Raw genomic sequence first — 20032 nt, 5'->3', positions numbered from 1 at the left:
CGCCGGCTGCCGCCGGCCGCGGGGCCTGGGGCCCGGGCCCCGGGCCGTCCCTCTTCCCTTCGCGTTGCGCCGGCCCGCTGGGGCTTGCTCTCGCGTGCCTGCCGGGCCCCTCGCCCTCCTCTCGGCTTGTGTCCCGCCGCCCGTGTTCCTCTCCCGGGGCGCCCGGGCTCTCGGGGTTGCCTTCCCGCCCCCCGGGGCGCCCGGCCTCCCTCTCGCGTGGCCGCCCCGCCCCGCTCTGCTCTCGCGTCGCGCCGGGTCTCTCTTGGCGCTCCCTGGGTGGCCTCCCGGGCGTCCCGCCTCCTGCGGCGTTTGGCGCGCGGTCGCGCGCTTGGTCTCTCGGCCCTGCCGGCGCCGCCGGCCCTCCTCTCGCGCTGCCGGGGGCGTCTTGGGGTTGTTCTCGCGCGGCGGCCCCCGTGTGCGCTTTCTCCCGCGGTCCGCCGGCGCGGTCCGTGCGCCTCTCGTGGGGCGCCCGGGCCGTCGGGTCTCCCTGCGCGTGGCGCGGGGCGCGCGCCTCCTTGCTCTCGCGCCCTGGTCGGGTGCGGGGCCCCGCCCCGGCTGCTCCCGGGTCTTCGCCGGCGCGCCGGCGTCGGCGCCGCTCCGGCCCCCCTGCTTCCTTCCTGTTCCTTCCGGCTCTCCGCGTCCTCGCCTGCGGCTCGCTCCGTGCGGCCCTTCCGTGGCGCCCCGCGGCTGCCTCCTTCCGCCCGCCGGTCCGCGCCCGCCCGCCCTGGTGCGCCCCGTTTCGGTGCCCCCGGCCCGCCCTTTTTTTCCCCGTCGTTTTTCCTCCCTTCCGTTCTGCCTCGCGCTCCTGGGGGCCGGGGTCGCGTCTTGCCGCCCCCGGCTTTCTTCCTGCCCCTTCTCCTCTGCCCCGCTTCGGTGCTTTGCCTCCTCTTCTGGCCCGGCGGCCTGTTCCCCTTTTCCGCCTTTTCTTCCGCCCCTTCTTTTTCTCTCCCGGTGGTTGGTCCGGCGCCCCCCTCCCCCGCCTTCGCTCCCGTTGCCTTCCTCCCGGCCCCGGTGTGGTGGGCTCTCCCCGCCCGCTTCCCTCCGGGTCCCGGTTCCCCTTCCCGCTCCTCCTTCCCCCTTCTCTTCCTCCTCCCTGCCCGGGCCCCGCGGTCGGGCTCTGGCCCCTTCGCCGCCCCTGGCCCCCGTGCCCCCTTCCCCCTCCCTTTCTCCTCTCTTGTCCTCCTCCCCGCCTCTGTGTTTCGCCGTTTCGCCCTCTCCTGCCTCTCCCCGTTGGGCGGCTCTGCCCTCCCTGTGGCCGGCCCCCTCTTCCGGCCGGCTCGCGGCTTTCCCCGGCGTTTGTCGGTTCCCCTGTCCCCCCGGCCTTCTTCCTGGCCTGTCCGCTCCTCTTTTTCCGCGCGCGGTCGTGGGGGCGCGCCCCCGTCCCGTCCGCGGTTTCGTGCCCGCCCCCCCCGTCGGCCGCCTCTGGTTGGGCTCTGCTCGGCCTTCCCGGGGCCTCCTGCCCTCGCTCCCGCCTTTGCGTCTCCGCCTCCTCCCCTCCCTTGTCACGGCGGCGTTTCCTCCCGCTCCCGCCCTGCTCGCATTCCCTGGCGCTCCTCCCCCTGCCGCGCCTACTAAAAGTGCCCGTCTCGCCCCCCTCTGCCCTCTGCTCCCCTCCCTCTGGCAGGCTCCGGCCGTCGGCATCTGGCCTCGCGCCGTGTTGCCGCCGGTCTCTCGCGGTCTTTCTCGGGTTGCGGCCGGCCCCCTGGCTTCCCTCGCCTTGTGCCGGTGCCCTCCGGGGGCTTCTCCTGGTGGCTCTGCGCCGTCCGGGCCCTGGCGGTGGGCGGGGCCTCTCGGGCCTCCCCGGGGTTTGGTGCCTTGGCCGCGGGCCTCCTCTCCCGTTGCGGCCGGCCCCTCCGGGTTCCTCTGCTTTCCGCCTCCGCTCGCCGGGTCCCTGCCGCCTGGGGCCCGGCGCGTCCGGCCTCGTCTTGGGTTGCGGCCTGGCCCTCCGCTTGCCTCTCGCGGTGTCCCCGGGGCGCGCGGCCCCTTGTCGCGCTGTCTTTGGCCCTGGGGGTTTTTTCCGGCCGCTGCCCGGGCGCGTCCCTGCCCCTTCGTGTTGCCTTCCTTCCCCGGGTGGCGTTCGGCGCGGTGTCCGGGCCTCGGGTTCTTCCCCGCGGGGCCCGGGCCCTCGGGGTGCTTCGCCCCGTGGCCGCCCCCCGCGGCCCCGTCTGGCCTGTCGTCGTGCGCCCGGCCTCCTCCTGCGGTGCGCCCGGCCGGTCGGGCCCCCTTCCCGCCCCGCCGGGGCGTCGCCCCTCCTGTCGCGCTCCGGCGGGTCGCCGGGGCTCCGCGGCCGTGGTGCCGGCCCCCTCGGTGTTCCTCTCCCGGGCGCCCGGGCTGCCGGGGCCCTTTGTGGGGGCGCCTCCCGGGTGCCCCGTCCCGTTTCGCCCTCCCCTTCCTCCCGTGGGCCTTCTCCTGCGCCGCTGTCGCGGGCCCGGGCTTCCTCTTGCGCTGCCGGGGGCCCCCCGTGGTTTTTCTCGCGTTGCGGCGGGCTTCTCGCGTTCCGCCGGGGCCTTCCGGCTGCCTCTTGTGTTGGCCCCGGGCCGTCCCCTCTTCCCTTCGCGTTGCGCCGGCCCGCTGGGGCTTGCTCTCGCGTGCCTGCCGGGCCCCTCGCCCTCCTCTCGGCTTGTGTCCCGCCGCCGCGGTTCCTCTCCCGGGGCGCCCGGGCTCTCGGGGTTGCCTTCCCGCCGCCCCCGGGGCGCCCGGCCTTCCTCTCGCGTGGCCGCCCCGCCCCCCGCTCTGCTCTCGCGTCGCGCCGGGTCTCTCTTGGCGCTCCCTGGGTGGCCTCCCGGGCGTCCCGCCTCCTGCGGCGTTTGGCGCGCGGTCGCGCGGTTGGCCTCTCGGCCCTGCCGGCGCCGCCGGCCCTCCTCTCCGCGCTGCCGGGGGCGTCTCGGGGTGGTTCTCGCGCGGCGGCCCCCGGGTGCGGTTTCTCCCGCGGTGCGCCGGCGCGGTCCGTGCGCCTCTCGTGGGGCGCCCGGGCCGTCGGGTCTCCCTGCGCGTGGCGCGGGGGCGCGCGTCCTTGCTCTCGCGTCCTGGTCGGGGCCCCTGGCCTCGCGCCGTGTTGCCGCCGGTCTCTCGCGGTCTTTCTCGGGTTGCGGCCGGGCCCCCTGGCTTCCCTCGCCTTGTGCCGGTGCCCTCCGGGGGCTTCTCCTGGTGGCTCTGCGCCGTCCGGGCCCCTGGCGGTGGGCGGGGCCTCTCGGGCCTCCCCGGGGTTTGGTGCCTTGGCCGCGGGCCTCCTCTCCCGTTGCGGCCGGCCCCTCCGGGTTCCTCTGCTTTCCGCCTCCGCTCGCCGGGTCCCTGCCGCCTGGGGCCCGGCGCGTCCGGCCTCGTCTTGGGTTGCGGCCTGGCCCTCCGCTTGCCTCTCGCGGTGTCCCCGGGGCGCGCGGCCCCTTGTCGCGCTGTCTTTGGCCCCTGGGGGTCTTTTCCGGCCGCTGCCCGGGCGGGTCCCTGCCCCTTCGTGTTGCCTTCCTTCCCCGGGTGGCGTTCGGCGCGGTGTCCGGGCCTCGGGTTCTTCCCCGCGGGGCCCGGGCCCTCGGGGTGCTTCGCCCTGTGGCCGCCCCCCGCGGCCCCGTCTGGCCTGTCGTCGTGCGCCCGGCCTCCTCCTGCGGTGCGCCCGGCCGGTCGGGCCCCCTTCCCGCCCCGCCGGGGCGTCGCCCCTCCTGTCGCGCTCCGGCGGGTCGCCGGGGCTCCGCGGCCGTGGTGCCGGCCCCCTCGGTGTTCCTCTCCCGGGCGCCCGGGCTGCCGGGGCCCTTTGTGGGGGCGCCTCCCGGGTGCCCCGTCCCGTTTCGCCCTCCCCTTCCTCCCGTGGGCCTTCTCCTGCGCCGCTGTCGCGGGCCCGGGCTTCCTCTTGCGCTGCCGGGGGCCCCCCGTGGTTTTTCTCGCGTTGCGGCGGGCTTCTCGCGTTCCGCCGGGGCCTTCCGGCTGCCTCTTGTGTTGGCCCCGGGCCGTCCCCTCTTCCCTTCGCGTTGCGCCGGCCCGCTGGGGCTTGCTCTCGCGTGCCTGCCGGGCCCCTCGCCCTCCTCTCGGCTTGTGTCCCGCCGCCGCGGTTCCTCTCCCGGGGCGCCCGGGCTCTCGGGGTTGCCTTCCCGCCGCCCCCGGGGCGCCCGGCCTTCCTCTCGCGTGGCCGCCCCGCCCCCCGCTCTGCTCTCGCGTCGCGCCGGGTCTCTCTTGGCGCTCCCTGGGTGGCCTCCCGGGCGTCCCGCCTCCTGCGGCGTTTGGCGCGCGGTCGCGCGGTTGGCCTCTCGGCCCTGCCGGCGCCGCCGGCCCTCCTCTCCGCGCTGCCGGGGGCGTCTCGGGGTGGTTCTCGCGCGGCGGCCCCCGGGTGCGGTTTCTCCCGCGGTGCGCCGGCGCGGTCCGTGCGCCTCTCGTGGGGCGCCCGGGCCGTCGGGTCTCCCTGCGCGTGGCGCGGGGGCGCGCGTCCTTGCTCTCCGCGTCCTGGTCGGGGCCCTGGCCTCGCGCCGTGTTGCCGCCGGTCTCTCGCGGTCTTTCTCGGGTTGCGGCCGGGCCCCCTGGCTTCCCTCGCCTTGTGCCGGTGCCCTCCGGAGGGCTTCTCCTGGTGGCTCTGCGCCGTCCGGGCCCCTGGCGGTGGGCGGGGCCTCATCGGGCCTCCCCGGGGTTTGGTGCCTTGGCCGCGGGCCTCTCTCCCGTTGCGGCCCGGCCCCTCCGTTTTCCCGTCGTTTTTCTCCCTTCCGTTCTGCCTCGCGGCTCCTGGGGGCCGGGGTCGCGTCTTGCCGCCCCCCGGCTTTCTTCCTGCCCTTCTCCTCTGCCCCGCTTCGGTGCTTTGCCTCCTCTTCTGGCCCGGCGGCCTGTTCCCTTTTCCGCCCTTTTCTTCCGCCCCTTCTTTTTCTCTCCCGGTGGTTGGTCCGGCGCCCCCTCCCCCGCCTTCGCTCCCGTTGCCTTCCTCCCGCGCCCGGTGTGGTGGGCTCTCCCGCCCCGCCTTCCCTCCCGGGTCCCCGGTTCCCCCTTCCGCTCCTCCTTCCCCCCTTCTCTTCCTCCCTCCCTGCCCGGGCCCCGCCGGTCCGGGCTCTGGCCCTTCGCCGCCCCCTGGCCCCCCGTGCCCCCTTCCCCCTCCCTTTCTCCTCCTCTTGTCCCTCCTCCCCGCCTCTGTGTTTCGCCCGTTTCGCCCTCTCCTGCCTCTCCCGTTGGGCGGCTCTGCCCCTCCCTGTGCCTTCCTGGCTGCCTTGTGTTGGCCCCGGGCCGTCCCCCTCCTTCCCCTCTCGCGTTGCGCCGGCCCGCTGGGCTTGCTCTCGCGTGCCTGCCGGGCCCCTCGCCCTCCTCTCGGCTTGTGTCCCCGCCCCCGTTCCTCTCCCGGGGCGCCGGGCTCTCGGGGTTGGCCTTCCCGCCGCCCCGGGGCGCCCGGCCTTCCTCTCGCGTGGCCGCCCCGCCCCCCGCTCTGCTCTCGCGTCGCGCCGGGTCTCTCTTGGCGGCTCCTGGGTGGCCTCCCGGGCGTCCCGCCTCCTGCGGCGTTTGGCGCGCGGTCGCGCGGTTGGCCTCTCGGCCCTGCCGGCGCCGCCGGCCCTCCTCTCCGCCGCTGCCGGGGGCGTCTCGGGTGGTTCTCGCGCGGCGGCCCCGGGTGCGGTTTCTCCCGCGGTCCGCCGGCGCGGTCCGTGCGCCTCTCGTGGGGCGCCCGGGCCGTCGGGTCTCCCTGCGCGTGGCGCGGGGGCGCGCGTCCTTGCTCTCGCGTCCTGGTCGGGGCCTCTGGCCTCGCGCCGTGTTGCCGCCGGTCTCTCGCGGTCTTTCCTCGGGTTGCGGCCGGCCCCCTGGCTTCCCTCGCCTTGTGCCGGTGCCCTCCGGGGGCTTCTCCTGGTGGCTCTGCGCCGTCCGGGCCCCTGGCGGTGGGCGGGGCCTCTCGGGCCTCCCCGGGGTTTGGTGCCTTGGCCGCGGGCCTCCTCTCCCGTTGCGGCCGGCCCCTCCGGGTTCCTCTGCTTTCCGCCTCCGCTCGCCGGGTCCCTGCCGCCTGGGGCCCGGCGCGTCCGGCCTCGTCTTGGGTTGCGGCCTGGCCCTCCGCTTGCCTCTCGCGGTGTCCCCGGGGCGCGCGGCCCCTTGTCGCGCTGTCTTTGGCCCCTGGGGGTTTTTCCGGCCGCTGCCCCGGGCGCGTCCCTGCCCCTTCGTGTTGCCTTCCTTCCCCGGGTGGCGTTCGGCGCGGTGTCCGGGCCTCGGGTTCTTCCCCGCGGGGCCCGGGCCCTCGGGGTGCTTCGCCCTGTGGCCGCCCCCCGCGGCCCCGTCTGGCCTGTCGTCGTGCGCCCGGCCTCCTCCTGCGGTGCGCCCGCCGGTCGGGCCCCCTTCCCGCCCCGCCGGGGCGTCGCCCCTCCTGTCGCGCTCCGGCGGGTCGCCGGGGCTCCGCGGCCGTGGTGCCGGCCCCCTCGGTGTTCCTCTCCCGGGCGCCCGGGCTGCCGGGGCCCTTTGTGGGGGCGCCTCCCGGGTGCCCCGTCCGTTTCGCCCTCCCTTCCTCCCGTGGGCCTTCTCCTGCGCCGCTGTCGCGGGCCCGGGCTTCCTCTTGCGCTGCCGGGGGCCCCCCGTGGTTTTTCTCGCGTTGCGGCGGGCTTCTCGCGTTCCGCCGGGGCCTTCCGGCTGCCTCTTGTGTTGGCCCCGGGCCGTCCCCTCTTCCCTTCGCGTTGCGCCGGCCCGCTGGGGCTTGCTCTCGCGTGCCTGCCGGGCCCCTCGCCCTCCTCTCGGCTTGTGTCCCGCCGCCCGGTTCCTCTCCCGGGGCGCCCGGGCTCTCGGGGTTGCCTTCCCGCCGCCCCGGGGCGCCCGGCCTTCCTCTCGCGTGGCCGCCACGCCCCCCGCTCTGCTCTCGCGTCGCGCCGGGTCTCTCTTGGCGCTCCCTGGGTGGCCTCCCGGGCGTCCCGCCTCCTGCGGCGTTGGCGCGCGGTCGCGCGGTTGGCCTCTCGGCCCCTGCCGGCGCCGCCGGCCCTCCTCTCCGCGCTGCCGGGGGCGTCTCGGGGTGGTTCTCGCGCGGCGGCCCCCGGGTGCGGTTTCTCCCGCGGTGCGCCGGCGCGGTCCGTGCGCCTCTCGTGGGGCGCCCGGGCCGTCGGGTCTCCCTGCGCGTGGCGCGGGGGCGCGCGTCCTTGCTCTCGCGTCCTGGTCGGGGCCTCTGGCCTCGCGCCGTGTTGCCGCCGGTCTCTCGCGGTCTTTCTCGGGTTGCGGCCGGCCCCCTGGCTTCCCTCGCCTTGTGCCGGTGCCCTCCGGGGGCTTCTCCTGGTGGCTCTGCGCCGTCCGGGCCCTGGCGGTGGGCGGGGCCTCTCGGGCCTCCCCGGGGTTTGGTGCCTTGGCCGCGGGCCTCCTCTCCCGTTGCGGCCGGCCCCTCCGGGTTCCTCTGCTTTCCGCCTCCGCTCGCCGGGTCCCTGCCGCCTGGGGCCCGGCGCGTCCGGCCTCGTCTTGGGTTGCGGCCTGGCCCTCCGCTTGCCTCTCGCGGTGTCCCGGGGCGCGCGGCCCCTTGTCGCGCTGTCTTTGGCCCCTGGGGGTTTTTTCCGGCCGCTGCCCGGGCGGGTCCCTGCCCCTTCGTGTTGCCTTCCTTCCCCGGGTGGCGTTCGGCGCGGTGTCCGGGCCTCGGGTTCTTCCCCGCGGGGCCCGGGCCTCGGGGTGCTTCGCCCTGTGGCCGCCCCCCGCGGCCCCGTCTGGCCTGTCGTCGTGCGCCCGGCCTCCTCCTGCGGTGCGCCCGGCCGGTCGGGCCCCCTTCCCGCCCCGCCGGGGCGTCGCCCGTCCTGTCGCGCTCCGGCGGGTCGCCGGGGCTCCGCGGCCGTGGTGCCCGGCCCCCTCGGTGTTCCATCTCCCGGGCGACCGGGCTGCCGGGGCCCTTTGTGGGGGCGCCTCCCGGGTGCCCCGTCCCGTTTCGCCCTCCCTTCCTCCCGTGGGCCTTCTCCTGCGCCGCTGTCGGCGGGCCCGGGCTTCCTCTTGCGCTGCCGGGGGCCCCCCGTGGTTTTCTCGCGTTGCGGCGGGCTTCTCGCGTTCCGCCGGGGCCTTCCGGCTGCCTCTTGTGTTGGCCCCGGGCCGTCCCCTCTTCCCTTCGCGTTGCGCCGGCCACGCTGGGGCTTGCTCTCGCGTGACCTGCCGGGCCCTCGCCCTCCTCTCGGCTTGTGTCCCGCCGCCGCGGTTCCTACTCCCGGGGCGCCCGGGCTCTCGGGGTTGCCTTCCCGCCGCCCCCGGGGCGCCCGGCCTTCCTCTCGCGTGGCCGCCCGCCCCCCGCTCTGCTCTCAGGCGTCGCGCCGGGTCTCTCTTGGCGCTCCCTGGGTGGCCTCCCGGGCGTCCCGCCTCCTGCGGCGCTTGGCGCGCGGTCGCGCGCCTGGCCTCTCGGCCCTGGCCGGCGCCGCCGGCCCTCCCTCTTCCGCGCTGCCGGAGGGGCCTCTCGGGGTGGTTCTCGCGCGGTCGGCCCCCGGGTGCGGTTTCTCCCGCGGTGCGCCGGGCGAGGTCCGTGCGCCTCTCGTGGGGCGCCGGCAGTCGGGTCTCCCTGCGCGTGGCCGGGGCGCGCGTCCTTGCTCCCCGCCCTGTAGGGCCTTGCCCTCGCGCCGTGTTGCAGCCGGTCTCTCAGGCTTTCCCGGGTTGCGGGCCGGACCCCTGGTTCCTCGCCTTGTGGTCTCGCCTGCGGCTCGCTCCGTGCGGCCTTCCGTGGCGCCCGCGGCTGCCTCCTTCCGCCCGCCGGTCGCGCCGCCCGCCTGGTGCGCCCCGTTTCGGTGCCCCGGCCCGCCCTTTCTTTTTCCCCGTCGTTTTTCTCCCTTCCGTTCTGCCTCGCGGCTCCTGGGGGCCGGGGTCGCGTCTTGCCGCCCCCCGGCTTTCTTCCTGCCCCTTCTCCTCTGCCCCGCTTCGGTGCTTTGCCTCCTCTTCTGGCCCGGCGGCCTGTTCCCTTTTCCGCCCTTTTCTTCCGCCCCTTCTTTTTCTCTCCCGGTGGTTGGTCCGGCGCCCCCTCCCCCCCGCCTTCGCTCCGTTGCCTTCCTCCCGCGCCCGGTGTGGTGGGCTCTCCCGCCCCGCCTTCCCTCCCGGGTCCCGGTTCCCCCTTCCGCTCCTCCTTCCCCCCTTCTCTTCCTCCTCCCTGCCGGGCCCCGCCGGTCGGGCTCTGGCCCTTCGCCGCCCCCTGGCCCCCCGTGCCCCCCTTCCCCCTCCCTTTCTCCTCCCTCTTGTCCTCCTCCCCGCCTCTGTGTTTCGCCGTTTCGCCCCTCTCCTGCCTCTCCCGTTGGGCGGCTCTGCCCCTCCCTGTGGCCGGCCCCCCTCTTCCGGCCGGCTCGCGGCTTTCCCCGGCGTTTGTCGGTTCCCCCTGTCCCCCCCGGCTTCTTCCCTGGCCCTGTCCGCTCCTCTTTTTCCGCGCGCGGTCGTGGGGGCGCGCCCCCGTCCGTCCGCGGTTTCGGTGCCGCCCCGCCGCCGTCGGCCGCCTCTGGTTTTGGGGGTCTCTGCTCGCGCCTTTCCCGGGGGCCTCCTGCCGCTCGCTCCGCCTTTGCGTCTGCCGCGCCTCCTTCCTCCTGCCCTTTGTCCTGGGCGGCGTTCCTCCCTGGCTCCCGCCGTGCTCGCTTCCCGTGGCGCTCTTCCCGCTCCTGCCGCTGCTGCTGTGGCCGTGCTGCCCTCCCTCTGCCCTCTGCCCTCTGCCCTCCTATGCCCTCTGCCGGCTCCCGGCAGTCCGGGGCCTCTTGGCCTCGCGCCGTGTTGCCGCCGGTCTCTCGCGGGCTTTCCGGGTTGCGGCCGGCCCCCTGGGGTCCCTCGCCTTGTGCCGGTGCCCTCCGGGGGCTTCTCCTGGTGGCTCTGCGCCGCCGGGCCCCTGGCGGTGGGCGGGGCCTCTCGGGCCTCCCCGGGGCTTTGGTGCCTTGGCCGCGGGCCTCCTCTCCCGTTGCGGCCGGCCACCCTCCGGGTTCCTCTGCTTTCCGCCTCCGCTCGCCGGGTCCCTGCCGCCTGGGGCCCGGCGCGTCCGGCCTCGTCTTGGGTTGCGGCCTGGCCCTCCGCTTGCCTCTCGCGGTGTCCCCGGGGCGCGCGGCCCCTTGTCCGCGCTGTCTTTGGCCCTGGGGTTTTTCCGGCCGCTGCCCGGGCGCTCCCTGCCCCTTCGTGTTGCCTTCCTTCCCCGGGTGGCGTTCGGCGCGGTGTCCGGGCCTCGGGTTCTTCTCCCGCGGGGCCCGGGCCCTCGGGGTCCTCCGGCCTGTGGCCCCCCCCGCGGCCCCGTCTGGCCTGTCTTCGTGCGCCCGGCCTCCTCCTGCGGTGCGCCCCGGCCGGTCGGGCCCCCTTCCCGCCCCGCCGGGGCGTCGCCCCTCCTGTCCCGCTCCGGCGGGGCGCCCGGGCTCCGCGGCGGGGTGCCGGCCCCCTCGGTGTTCCTCTCGCGGGCGCCCGGGCTTTCGGGGCCCTTTGTGGGTCGCCTCCCGGGTGCCCCGTGCCCTTCGCCCTCCCCTTCCTCCCGTGGGCCTTCTCCTGCGGCGCTGTCGCGGGCCCGGGCTTCCTCTTGCGCTGCCGGGGGCGCCCCGTGGTTTTTCTCGCGTTCCGGCGGGCTTCTCGCGTTCCGCCGGGGCCTTCCGGCTGCCTCTTGTGTTGGCCCCGGCCCGTCCCCTCTTCCCTTCGCGTTGCGCCGGCCCGCTGGGGCTTGCTCTCGCGTGCCTGCCGGGCCCCTCGCCCTCCTCTCGGCTTGTGTCCCGCCGCCCCTGTTCCTCTCCCGGGGCGCCCGGGCTCTCGGGGTTGCCTTCCCGCCGCCCCCGGGGCGCCCGGCCTTCCTCTCGCGTGGCCGCCCCGCCCCCGCTCTGCTCTCGCCTCGCGCCGGGTCTCTCTTGGCGCTCCCTGGGTGGCCTCCCGGGCGTCCCGCCTCCTGCGGCGTTTGGCGCGCGGTCGCGCGCTTGGTCTCTCGGCCCTGCCGGCGCCGCCGGCCCTCCTCTCTCGCTGCCGGGGGCCTCTCGGGGTTGTTCTCGCGCGGCGGCCCCCGTGTGCGGTTTCTCCCGCGGTCCGCCGGCGCGGTCCGTGCGCCTCTCGTGGGGCGCCCGGGCCGTCGGGTCTCCCTGCGCGTGGCGCGGGGGCGCGCGTCCTTGCTCCCGCGCCCTGGTCGGGGCCTCTGGCCTCGCGCCGTGTTGCCGCCGGTCTCTCGCGGTCTTTCCCGGGTTGCGGCCGGCCCCCCTGGGTTCCCTCGCCTTGTGCCGGTGCCCTCCGGGGGCTTCTCCTGGTGGCTCTGCGCCGCCCGGGCCCCTGGCGGTGGGCGGGGCCTCTCGGGCCTCCCCTGGGCTTGGTGCCTTGGCCGCGGGCCTCCTCTCCCGTTGCGGCCGGCCCCGCCGGGTCCCTCTGCTTTCCGCCTCCGCTCGCCGGGTCCCTGCCGCCTGGGGCCCGGCGCGTCCGGCCTCGTCTTGGGTTGCGGCCTGGCCCTCCGCTTGCCTCTCGCGCTGTCCCCGGGGCGCGCGGCCGCTTGTCGCGCTGTCTTTGGCCCCTGGGGTTTTTTTCCGCCCGCTGCCCGGCCCCCTGCCCCTTCGTGTTGCCTTCCTTCCCCGGGTGGCGTTCGGCGCGGTGTCCGGGCCTCGGGTTCTTCTCCCGCGGGGCCCGGGCCCTCGGGGTCCTCCGGCCTGTGGCCCCCCCCCGCGGCCCCGTCTGGCCTGTCTTCGTGCGCCCGGCCTCCTCCTGCGGTGCGCCCGGCCGGTCGGGCCCCCCTTCCCGCCCCGCCGGGGCGTCGCCCCTCCTGTCCCGCTCCGGCGGGGCGCCCGGGCTCCGCGGCGGGGGTGCCGGCCCCCTCCGGTGTTCCTCTCGCGGGCGCCCGGGCTTTCGGGGCCTTTGTGGGTCGCCTCCCGGGTGCCCCGTGCCCTTTCGCCCTCCCCTTCCTCCCGTGGGCCTTCTCCTGCGGCGCTGTCGCGGGCCCGGGCTTCCTCTTGCGCTGCCGGGGGCGCCCCGTGGTTTTTCTCGCGTTCCGGCGGGCTTCTCGCGTTCCGCCGGGGCCTTCCGGCTGCCTCTTGTGTTGGCCCCGGCCCGTCCCCTCTTCCCCTCGCGTTTGCGCCGGCCCGCTGGGGCTTGCTCTCGCGTGCCTGCCGGGCCCTCGCCCTCCTCTCGGCTTGTGTCCCGCCGCCCCTGTTCCTCTCCCGGGGCGCCCGGGCTCTCGGGGTTGCCTTCCCGCCGCCCCCGGGGCGCCCGGCCTTCCTCTCGCGTGGCCGCCCCGCCCCCCGCTCTGCTCTCGCCTCGCGCCGGGTCTCTCTTGGCGCTCCCTGGGTGGCCTCCCGGGCGTCCCGCCTCCTGCGGCGTTTGGCGCGCGGTCGCGCGCTTGGTCTCTCGGCCCTGCCGGCGCCGCCGGCCCTCCTCTCTCGCTGCCGGGGGCCTCTCGGGGTTGTTCTCGCGCGGCGGCCCCCGTGTGCGCTTTCTCCCGCGGTCCGCCGGCGCGGTCCGTGCGCCTCTCGTGGGGCGCCCGGGCCGTCGGGTCTCCCTGCGCGTGGCGCGGGCGCGCGCCTCCTTGCTCTCGCGCCCTGGTCGGGTGCCGGGGCCCGCCCCGGCTGCTCCCGGGTCTTCGCCGGCGCGCCGGCGTCGGCGCGCTCCGGCCCCCTGCTTCCTTCCTGTTCCTTCCGGCTCTCCGCGTCTCGCCTGCGGCTCGCTCGTGCGGCCTTCCGTGGCGCCCGCGGCTGCCTCCTTCCGCCCGCCGGTCCGCGCCGCCCGCCCTGGTGCGCCCCGTTTCGGTGCCCGGCCCGCCCTTTCTTTTCCCGTCGTTTTTCTCCTTCCGTTCTGCCTCGCGGCTCTGGGGCCGGGTCGCGTCTTGCCGCCCCCCGGCTTCTTCCTGCCCTTCTCCTCTGCCCCCGGTGCTTGCTCCTTTCGGCCGGCGGCGTTCCTTTCGCCCTTTTCTTCCGCCCCTTCTTTTCTCTCCCGGTGGTTGGTCGGCGCCCCTCCCCCCCTTCGTCGCTTCCTCCGCCCCGTGCGGCGGCTCTCCGCCGTTCCCTCTCCCCGCCCCGCCCCCGGTCTCCCTGCCGCCGGGCCCACCGCCGCGTCCGCGCCTCCGCGGTCCCGGCCCCTTCCCCTCCGCTCGCCCTCTTCCCCGGCGCCCCCTCGCGGGTCCCGGCGTGCCCTGCTCCTCCCGCCGCGGCCTGCCCTCTCCTTGTCGCCGCCCCTCTGCGTCTCTGTTCCGCCCCGTCTGCGCGGCCCCCTGCTTCCTGCCTCCCCTGGCCCTCAGTTCCTGGCCCCCCCCCCCTGCGGTCCCTCTACCTAGGACACGGTTCCCCCCCCCGGGCCCGCCCTCGCGCGACCCTCCCTTCCCCCCGTCTCGCGGCCCGCTTCCCCTCCCCTGGCTCGGGCGGCCATGCCGCCGCTCCCCCTCGCCCCTCGCCTGGCGCCCCGCCTTCCCTGGCGCCCCCCGCGCGGCTCCCTGCCCTCGCCGTCGTCCCTCGTGCGCCCCGCCCCCTGGGGCCGCCGCTCGCGCCCCCCCGCGCTTCCCCCGTCCTCGCGCGCTGCGGGCCTTCGTCTCCTGCCTGGCCTCGCGCCCCCTCTCGCGCCCTCTCTCCCCCGCCTCCGGCGGCTTGCCTCCCTTGCGTCCCCCCGTGCGCTCCCCGCGCTCCCCGTCGCGCCTCGCGCGCCGCGCGGGGTTCTTTGCTTCCCCTCGCGCTGCCTGCCTGTCTCCCCGGGTGCGTCTGGCCTGCCCCCCGCGCTCCCTGTCGCCCCTGGCGCGGCCCCTTGGCTTCTGGCCCCCCGCCTCGCTGCGGTCTCTTGGCCCTGCCGTCCCTCGCGCGCCCTCCCCCGCTTTCCTTCGCCCCTCGCCTGGCCGCTTGGCCTTGCCTGGGCCCCCCCCGCGGCCGCCTGCCTTCCCCGTCGTCCCTCGCGCCTCCCGCCGTCCCTCGCGCCCCCCCGTGGCTCCCCCGTCCTCGCCCGCTGCCGCCCTTTCCCGCTCCCGCGCCTCCGGCGCCGTCCCCCGTTCGGCCTTGGCGGTCGCCCGGGCCCTTGGCCCCCTTGCTGCGCCCCCCCGTTCCCCGCCCTCCCGGTCTCCCTCGCGCGGCCCCCTGCGGTTTTCCGGCCCCCCTCCTCTGCGCCCTTTCTCCCCTCCTGCTCTGGCCCGGCGGGTCGCCTCCCCTGCTTTGTCTGGCCGGGGTTCCCGCCCTTCCGGTCGCCCCTCCGGCTGCGGCCGGTCTCCCGCCGCCCTTCCCGCCGTGGCCTCGTGGGTGGTTCCCCCTTCCGTCGGCCCCCGCTTTCCCGGTCCCCTCTTGCTCCGCCCCCGCTGCCCGGCCCCTCTCCGCCCTCCCGCCTGTGCCTGCCGTCCCCCGCCGGGGCCGTTTTTCCGTGCCTCGTTCGGCCCCCCCCCGGTTCCCCCTCCCGCTCGCCCCGCGGCCTCTCTCCCCGGGGCCCTCTCGCGCGGCCCGCGGCGTTCCCTGCCTCCCCCCCGCCGCGGCCTGCCTCTCCTGTCCCCCGTCTGCCGGGCCCCTGCGCTCGGCGTCTGCCCTCCGCGGTCCCCTGCGGTTCCTGCCTCCCCTGGCGCTGCGGCCCTCTTCCCCTGCCCCCGCCCCGTGGCGTCCCGCGCGGCCCCTCCCCCTCCCGTTTCCCTGGCTTCTCCGCGCCCCCCTGCGCCGCCCCCTGCGGTCCCCTGCCCCCGTCGCGGGCCCCCCGGGTTTCCTGCCTCCCCCCGGGCCCGCCCTCGCGCGCCCTTCTTCCCCCGTCTCGCGGCCCGCTTCCCCTCCCCTGGCTCGGGCGCCCTGCCGCGCTCCCCCTCGCCCCTCGCCTGGCGCCCCGCCTTCCCTGGCGCCCCCCGCGCGGCTCCCTGCCCTCGCCGTCGTCCCTCGTGCGCCCCGCCCCCTGGGGCCGCCGCTCGCGCCCCCCCGCGCTTCCCCCGTCCTCGCGCGCTGCGGGCCTTCGTCTCCTGCCTGGCCTCGCGCCCCCTCTCGCGCCCTCTCTCCCCCGCCTCCGGCGGCTTGCCTCCCTTGCGTCCCCCCGTGCGCTCCCCGCGCTCCCCGTCGCGCTTCGCGCGCCGCGCGGGGTTCTTTGCTTCCCCTCGCGCTGCCTGCCTGTCTCCCCGGGTGCGTCTGGCCTGCCCCCCGCGCTCCCTGTCGCCCCTGGCGCGGCCCCTTGGCTTCTGGCCCCCCGCCTCGCTGCGGTCTCTTGGCCCTGCCGTCCCTCGCGCGCCCTCCCCCGCTTTCCTTCGCCCCTCGCCTGGCCGCTTGGCCTTGCCTGGGCCCCCCCCGCGGCCGCCTGCCTTCCCCGTCGTCCCTCGCGCCTCCCGCCGTCCCTCGCGCCCCCCCGTGGCTCCCCCGTCCTCGCCCGCTGCCGCCCTTTCCCGCTCCCGCGCCTCCGGCGCCGTCCCCCGTTCGGCCTTGGCGGTCGCCCGGGCCCTTGGCCCCCTTGCTGCGCCCCCCCCGTTCCCCGCCCTCCCGGTCTCCCTCGCGCGGCCCCCTGCGGTTTTCCGGCCCCCCTCCTCTGCGCCCTTTCTCCCCTCCTGCTCTGGCCCGGCGGGTCGCCTCCCCTGCTTTGTCTGGCCGGGGTTCCCGCCCTTCCGGTCGCCCCTCCGGCTGCGGCCGGTCTCCCGCCGCCCTTCCCGCCGTGGCCTCGTGGGTGGTTCCCCCTTCCGTCGGCCCCCGCTTTCCCGGTCCCCTCTTGCTCCGCCCCCGCTGCCCGGCCCCCTCTCCGCCCTCCCGCCTGTGCCTGCCGTCCCCCCGCCGGGGCCGTTTTTCCGTGCCTCGTTCGGCCCCCCCCGGTTCCCCTCCCGCTCGCCCCGCGGCCTCTCTCCCCGGGGCCCTCTCGCGCGGCCCGCGGCGTTCCCTGCCTCCCCCCCGCCGCGGCCTGCCTCTCCTGTCCCCCGTCTGCCGGGCCCCTGCGCTCGGCGTCTGCCCTCCGCGGTCCCCTGCGGTTCCTGCCTCCCCTGGCGCTGCGGCCCTCTTCCCCTGCCCCCGCCCCGTGGCGTCCCGCGCGGCCCCTCCCCCTCCCGTTTCCCTGGCTTCTCCGCGCCCCCTGCGCCGCCCCCTGCGGTCCCCTGCCCCCGTCGCGGGCCCCCGGGTTTCCTGCCTCCCCCGGGCCCGCCCTCGCGCGCCCTTCTTCCCCCGTCTCGCGGCCCGCTTCCCCTCCCCTGGCTCGGGCGCCCTGCCGCGCTCCCCCTCGCCCCTCGCCTGGCGCCCCGCCTTCCCTGGCGCCCCCCGCGCGGCTCCCTGCCCTCGCCGTCGTCCCTCGTGCGCCCCGCCCCTGGGGCCGCCGCTCGCGCCCCCCCGCGCTTCCCCCGTCCTCGCGCGCTGCGGGCCTTCGTCTCCTGCCTGGCCTCGCGCCCCCTCTCGCGCCCTCTCTCCCCCGCCTCCGGCGGCTTGCCTCCCTTGCGTCCCCCCGTGCGCTCCCCGCGCTCCCCGTCGCGCTTCGCGCGCCGCGCGGGGTTCTTTGCTTCCCCTCGCGCTGCCTGCCTGTCTCCCCGGGTGCGTCTGGCCTGCCCCCCGCGCTCCCTGTCGCCCCTGGCGCGGCCCCTTGGCTTCTGGCCCCCGCCTCGCTGCGGTCTCTTGGCCCTGCCGTCCCTCGCGCGCCCTCCCCCGCTTTCCTTCGCCCCTCGCCTGGCCGCTTGGCCTTGCCTGGGCCCCCCCCGCGGCCGCCTGCCTTCCCCGTCGTCCCTCGCGCCTCCCGCCGTCCCTCGCGCCCCCCCGTGGCTCCCCCGTCCTCGCCCGCTGCCGCCCTTTCCCGCTCCCGCGCCTCCGGCGCCGTCCCCCGTTCGGCCTTGGCGGTCGCCCGGGCCCTTGGCCCCCTTGCTGCGCCCCCCCCGTTCCCCGCCCTCCCGGTCTCCCTCGCGCGGCCCCCGCGGTTTTCCGGCCCCCCCTCCTCTGCGCCCTTTCTCCCCTCCTGCTCTGGCCCGGCGGGTCGCCTCCCCTGCTTTGTCTGGCCGGGGTTCCCGCCCTTCCGGTCGCCCCTCCGGCTGCGGCCGGTCTCCCGCCGCCCTTCCCGCCGTGGCCTCGTGGGTGGTTCCCCCTTCCGTCGGCCCCCGCTTTCCCGGTCCCCTCTTGCTCCGCCCCCGCTGCCCGGCCCCTCTCCGCCCTCCCGCCTGTGCCTGCCGTCCCCCGCCGGGGCCGTTTTCCGTGCCTCCTCCGGTCTCCCCTCCTTTGCCCCTCCGTGCGGGCCTTGTTCCCCGCCCTTGGTCTCCCCCTGTCGTTCTTTCTCTTCCCTTCTGGCTGCCTTCTTCCGCCTCTTTTCTCCCCTGCCTTCCTCCCTGCGCTCTCCTCCTTCTCTTCCTCTTTCTGGCTCTCCGGCCCCTGCTGGCCGCCCCCTGCGGTCCCTGGCTCTCGCCCCCTGTCGCCCCCGCGTCCCTGGCGCGCCCGGTTTCCTGCCTCCCCCGGCCCGCCTCGCGCGCTTCTTCCCGCCTTCCCCTCCCCTGGCTCGGGCGCCCTGCCGCGCTCCCCCTCGCCCCTCGCCTGGCGCCCCGCCTTCCCTGGCGCCCCCCGCGCGGCTCCCTGCCCTCGCCGTCGTCCCTCGTGCGCCCCCGCCCCCTGGGGCCGCCGCTCGCGCCCCCCCGCGCTTCCCCCGTCCTCGCGCGCTGCGGGCCTTCGTCTCCTGCCTGGCCTCGCGCCCCCTCTCGCGCCCTCTCTCCCCCGCCTCCGGCGGCTTGCCTCCCTTGCGTCCCCCCGTGCGCTCCCCGCGCTCCCCGTCGCGCCTTCGCGCGCCGCGCGGGGTTCTTTGCTTCCCCTCGCGCTGCCTGCCTGTCTCCCCGGGTGCGTCTGGCCTGCCCCCCGCGCTCCCTGTCGCCCCTGGCGCGGCCCCTTGGCTTCTGGCCCCCGCCTCGCTGCGGTCTCTTGGCCCTGCCGTCCCTCGCGCGCCCTCCCCCGCTTTCCTTCGCCCCTCGCCTGGCCGCTTGGCCTTGCCTGGGCCCCCCCGCGGCCGCCTGCCTTCCCCGTCGTCCCTCGCGCCTCCCGCCGTCCCTCGCGCCCCCCCGTGGCTCCCCCGTCCTCGCCCGCTGCCGCCCTTTCCCGCTCCCGCGCCTCCGGCGCCGTCCCCCGTTCGGCCTTGGCGGTCGCCCGGGCCCTTGGCCCCCTTGCTGCGCCCCCCCGTTCCCCGCCCTCCCGGTCTCCCTCGCGCGGCCCCCTGCGGTTTTCCGGCCCCCCTCCTCTGCGCCCTTTCTCCCCTCCTGCTCTGGCCCGGCGGGTCGCCTCCCCTGCTTTGTCTGGCCGGGGTTCCCGCCCTTCCGGTCGCCCCTCCGGCTGCGGCCGGTCTCCCGCCGCCCTTCCCGCCGTGGCCTCGTGGGTGGTTCCCCCTTCCGTCGGCCCCCGCTTTCCCGGTCCCCTCTTGCTCCGCCCCGCTGCCCGGCCCCTCTCCGCCCTCCCGCCTGTGCCTGCCGTCCCCCGCCGGGGCCGTTTTTCCGTGCCTCGTTCGGCCCCCCCCGGTTCCCCCTCCCGCTCGCCCCGCGGCCTCTCTCCCCGGGGCCCTCTCGCGCGGCCCGCGGCGTTCCCTGCCTCCCCCCCGCCGCGGCCTGCCTCTCCTGTCCCCCGTCTGCCGGGCCCCTGCGCTCGGCGTCTGCCCTCCGCGGTCCCCTGCGGTTCCTGCCTCCCCTGGCGCTGCGGCCCTCTTCCCCTGCCCCCGCCCCGTGGCGTCCCGCGCGGCCCCTCCCCCTCCCGTTTCCCTGGCTTCTCCGCGCCCCCTGCGCCGCCCCCTGCGGTCCCCTGCCCCCGTCGCGGGCCCCCGGGTTTCCTGCCTCCCCCGGGCCCGCCCTCGCGCGCCCTTCTTCCCCCGTCTCGCGGCCCGCTTCCCCTCCCCTGGCTCGGGCGCCCTGCCGCGCTCCCCCTCGCCCCTCGCCTGGCGCCCCGCCTTCCCTGGCGCCCCCCGCGCGGCTCCCTGCCCTCGCCGTCGTCCCTCGTGCGCCCCGCCCCCTGGGGCCGCCGCTCGCGCCCCCCCGCGCTTCCCCCGTCCTCGCGCGCTGCGGGCCTTCGTCTCCTGCCTGGCCTCGCGCCCCCTCTCGCGCCCTCTCTCCCCCGCCTCCGGCGGCTTGCCTCCCTTGCGTCCCCCCGTGCGCTCCCCGCGCTCCCCGTCGCGCCTCGCGCGCCGCGCGGGGTTCTTTGCTTCCCCTCGCGCTGCCTGCCTGTCTCCCCGGGTGCGTCTGGCCTGCCCCCCGCGCTCCCTGTCGCCCCTGGCGCGGCCCCTTGGCTTCTGGCCCCCGCCTCGCTGCGGTCTCTTGGCCCTGCCGTCCCTCGCGCGCCCTCCCCCGCTTTCCTTCGCCCCTCGCCTGGCCGCTTGGCCTTGCCTGGGCCCCCCCGCGGCCGCCTGCCTTCCCCGTCGTCCCTCGCGCCTCCCGCCGTCCCTCGCGCCCCCCCGTGGCTCCCCCGTCCTCGCCCGCTGCCGCCCTTTCCCGCTCCCGCGCCTCCGGCGCCGTCCCCCGTTCGGCCTTGGCGGTCGCCCGGGCCCTTGGCCCCCTTGCTGCGCCCCCCCCGTTCCCCGCCCTCCCGGTCTCCCTCGCGCGGCCCCCTGCGGTTTTCCGGCCCCCCTCCTCTGCGCCCTTTCTCCCCTCCTGCTCTGGCCCGGCGGGTCGCCTCCCCTGCTTTGTCTGGCCGGGGTTCCCGCCCTTCCGGTCGCCCCTCCGGCTGCGGCCGGTCTCCCGCCGCCCTTCCCGCCGTGGCCTCGTGGGTGGTTCCCCCTTCCGTCGGCCCCCGCTTTCCCGGTCCCCTCTTGCTCCGCCCCCGCTGCCCGGCCCCCTCTCCGCCCTCCCGCCTGTGCCTGCCGTCCCCCCGCCGGGGCCGTTTTTCCGTGCCTCGTTCGGCCCCCCCCCGGTTCCCCTCCCGCTCGCCCCGCGGCCTCTCTCCCCGGGGCCCTCTCGCGCGGCCCGCGGCGTTCCCTGCCTCCCCCCCGCCGCGGCCTGCCTCTCCTGTCCCCCGTCTGCCGGGCCCCTGCGCTCGGCGTCTGCCCTCCGCGGTCCCCTGCGGTTCCTGCCTCCCCTGGCGCTGCGGCCCTCTTCCCCTGCCCCCGCCCCGTGGCGTCCCGCGCGGCCCCTCCCCCTCCCGTTTCCCTGGCTTCTCCGCGCCCCCTGCGCCGCCCCCTGCGGTCCCCTGCCCCCGTCGCGGGCCCCCGGGTTTCCTGCCTCCCCCGGGCCCGCCCTCGCGCGCCCTTCTTCCCCCCGTCTCGCGGCCCGCTTCCCCTCCCCTGGCTCGGGCGCCCTGCCGCGCTCCCCCTCGCCCCTCGCCTGGCGCCCCGC

General features: G+C 78.3%; 1 protein-coding gene across 1 annotated transcript; it reads right to left on the bottom strand.

The window, feature by feature from the left end:
- Positions 1-7: 7 nt before the first annotated feature.
- On the bottom strand, positions 8-17934 carry LOC112445614 (hornerin-like; the record flags this gene model as incomplete). Its single annotated transcript, XM_024989106.2, has 7 exons — positions 8-805; positions 2096-4993; positions 5239-8440; positions 9214-11254; positions 11418-13061; positions 17311-17439; positions 17832-17934. Coding segments are annotated over 7 exons (10815 nt in total), but the record flags the coding sequence as incomplete, so codon positions are not given.
- Positions 17935-20032: the final 2098 nt, after the last annotated feature.

This window comes from Bos taurus, unplaced genomic scaffold, assembly GCF_002263795.3.
Source record: "Bos taurus isolate L1 Dominette 01449 registration number 42190680 breed Hereford unplaced genomic scaffold, ARS-UCD2.0 Leftover_ScbfJmS_2111, whole genome shotgun sequence".
Classification (NCBI taxonomy): Eukaryota; Metazoa; Chordata; class Mammalia; order Artiodactyla; family Bovidae; genus Bos; species Bos taurus.
The sequence above is the reverse complement of the archived record's forward strand: the minus strand, read 5'-3'. Positions and strand labels throughout refer to the sequence as shown.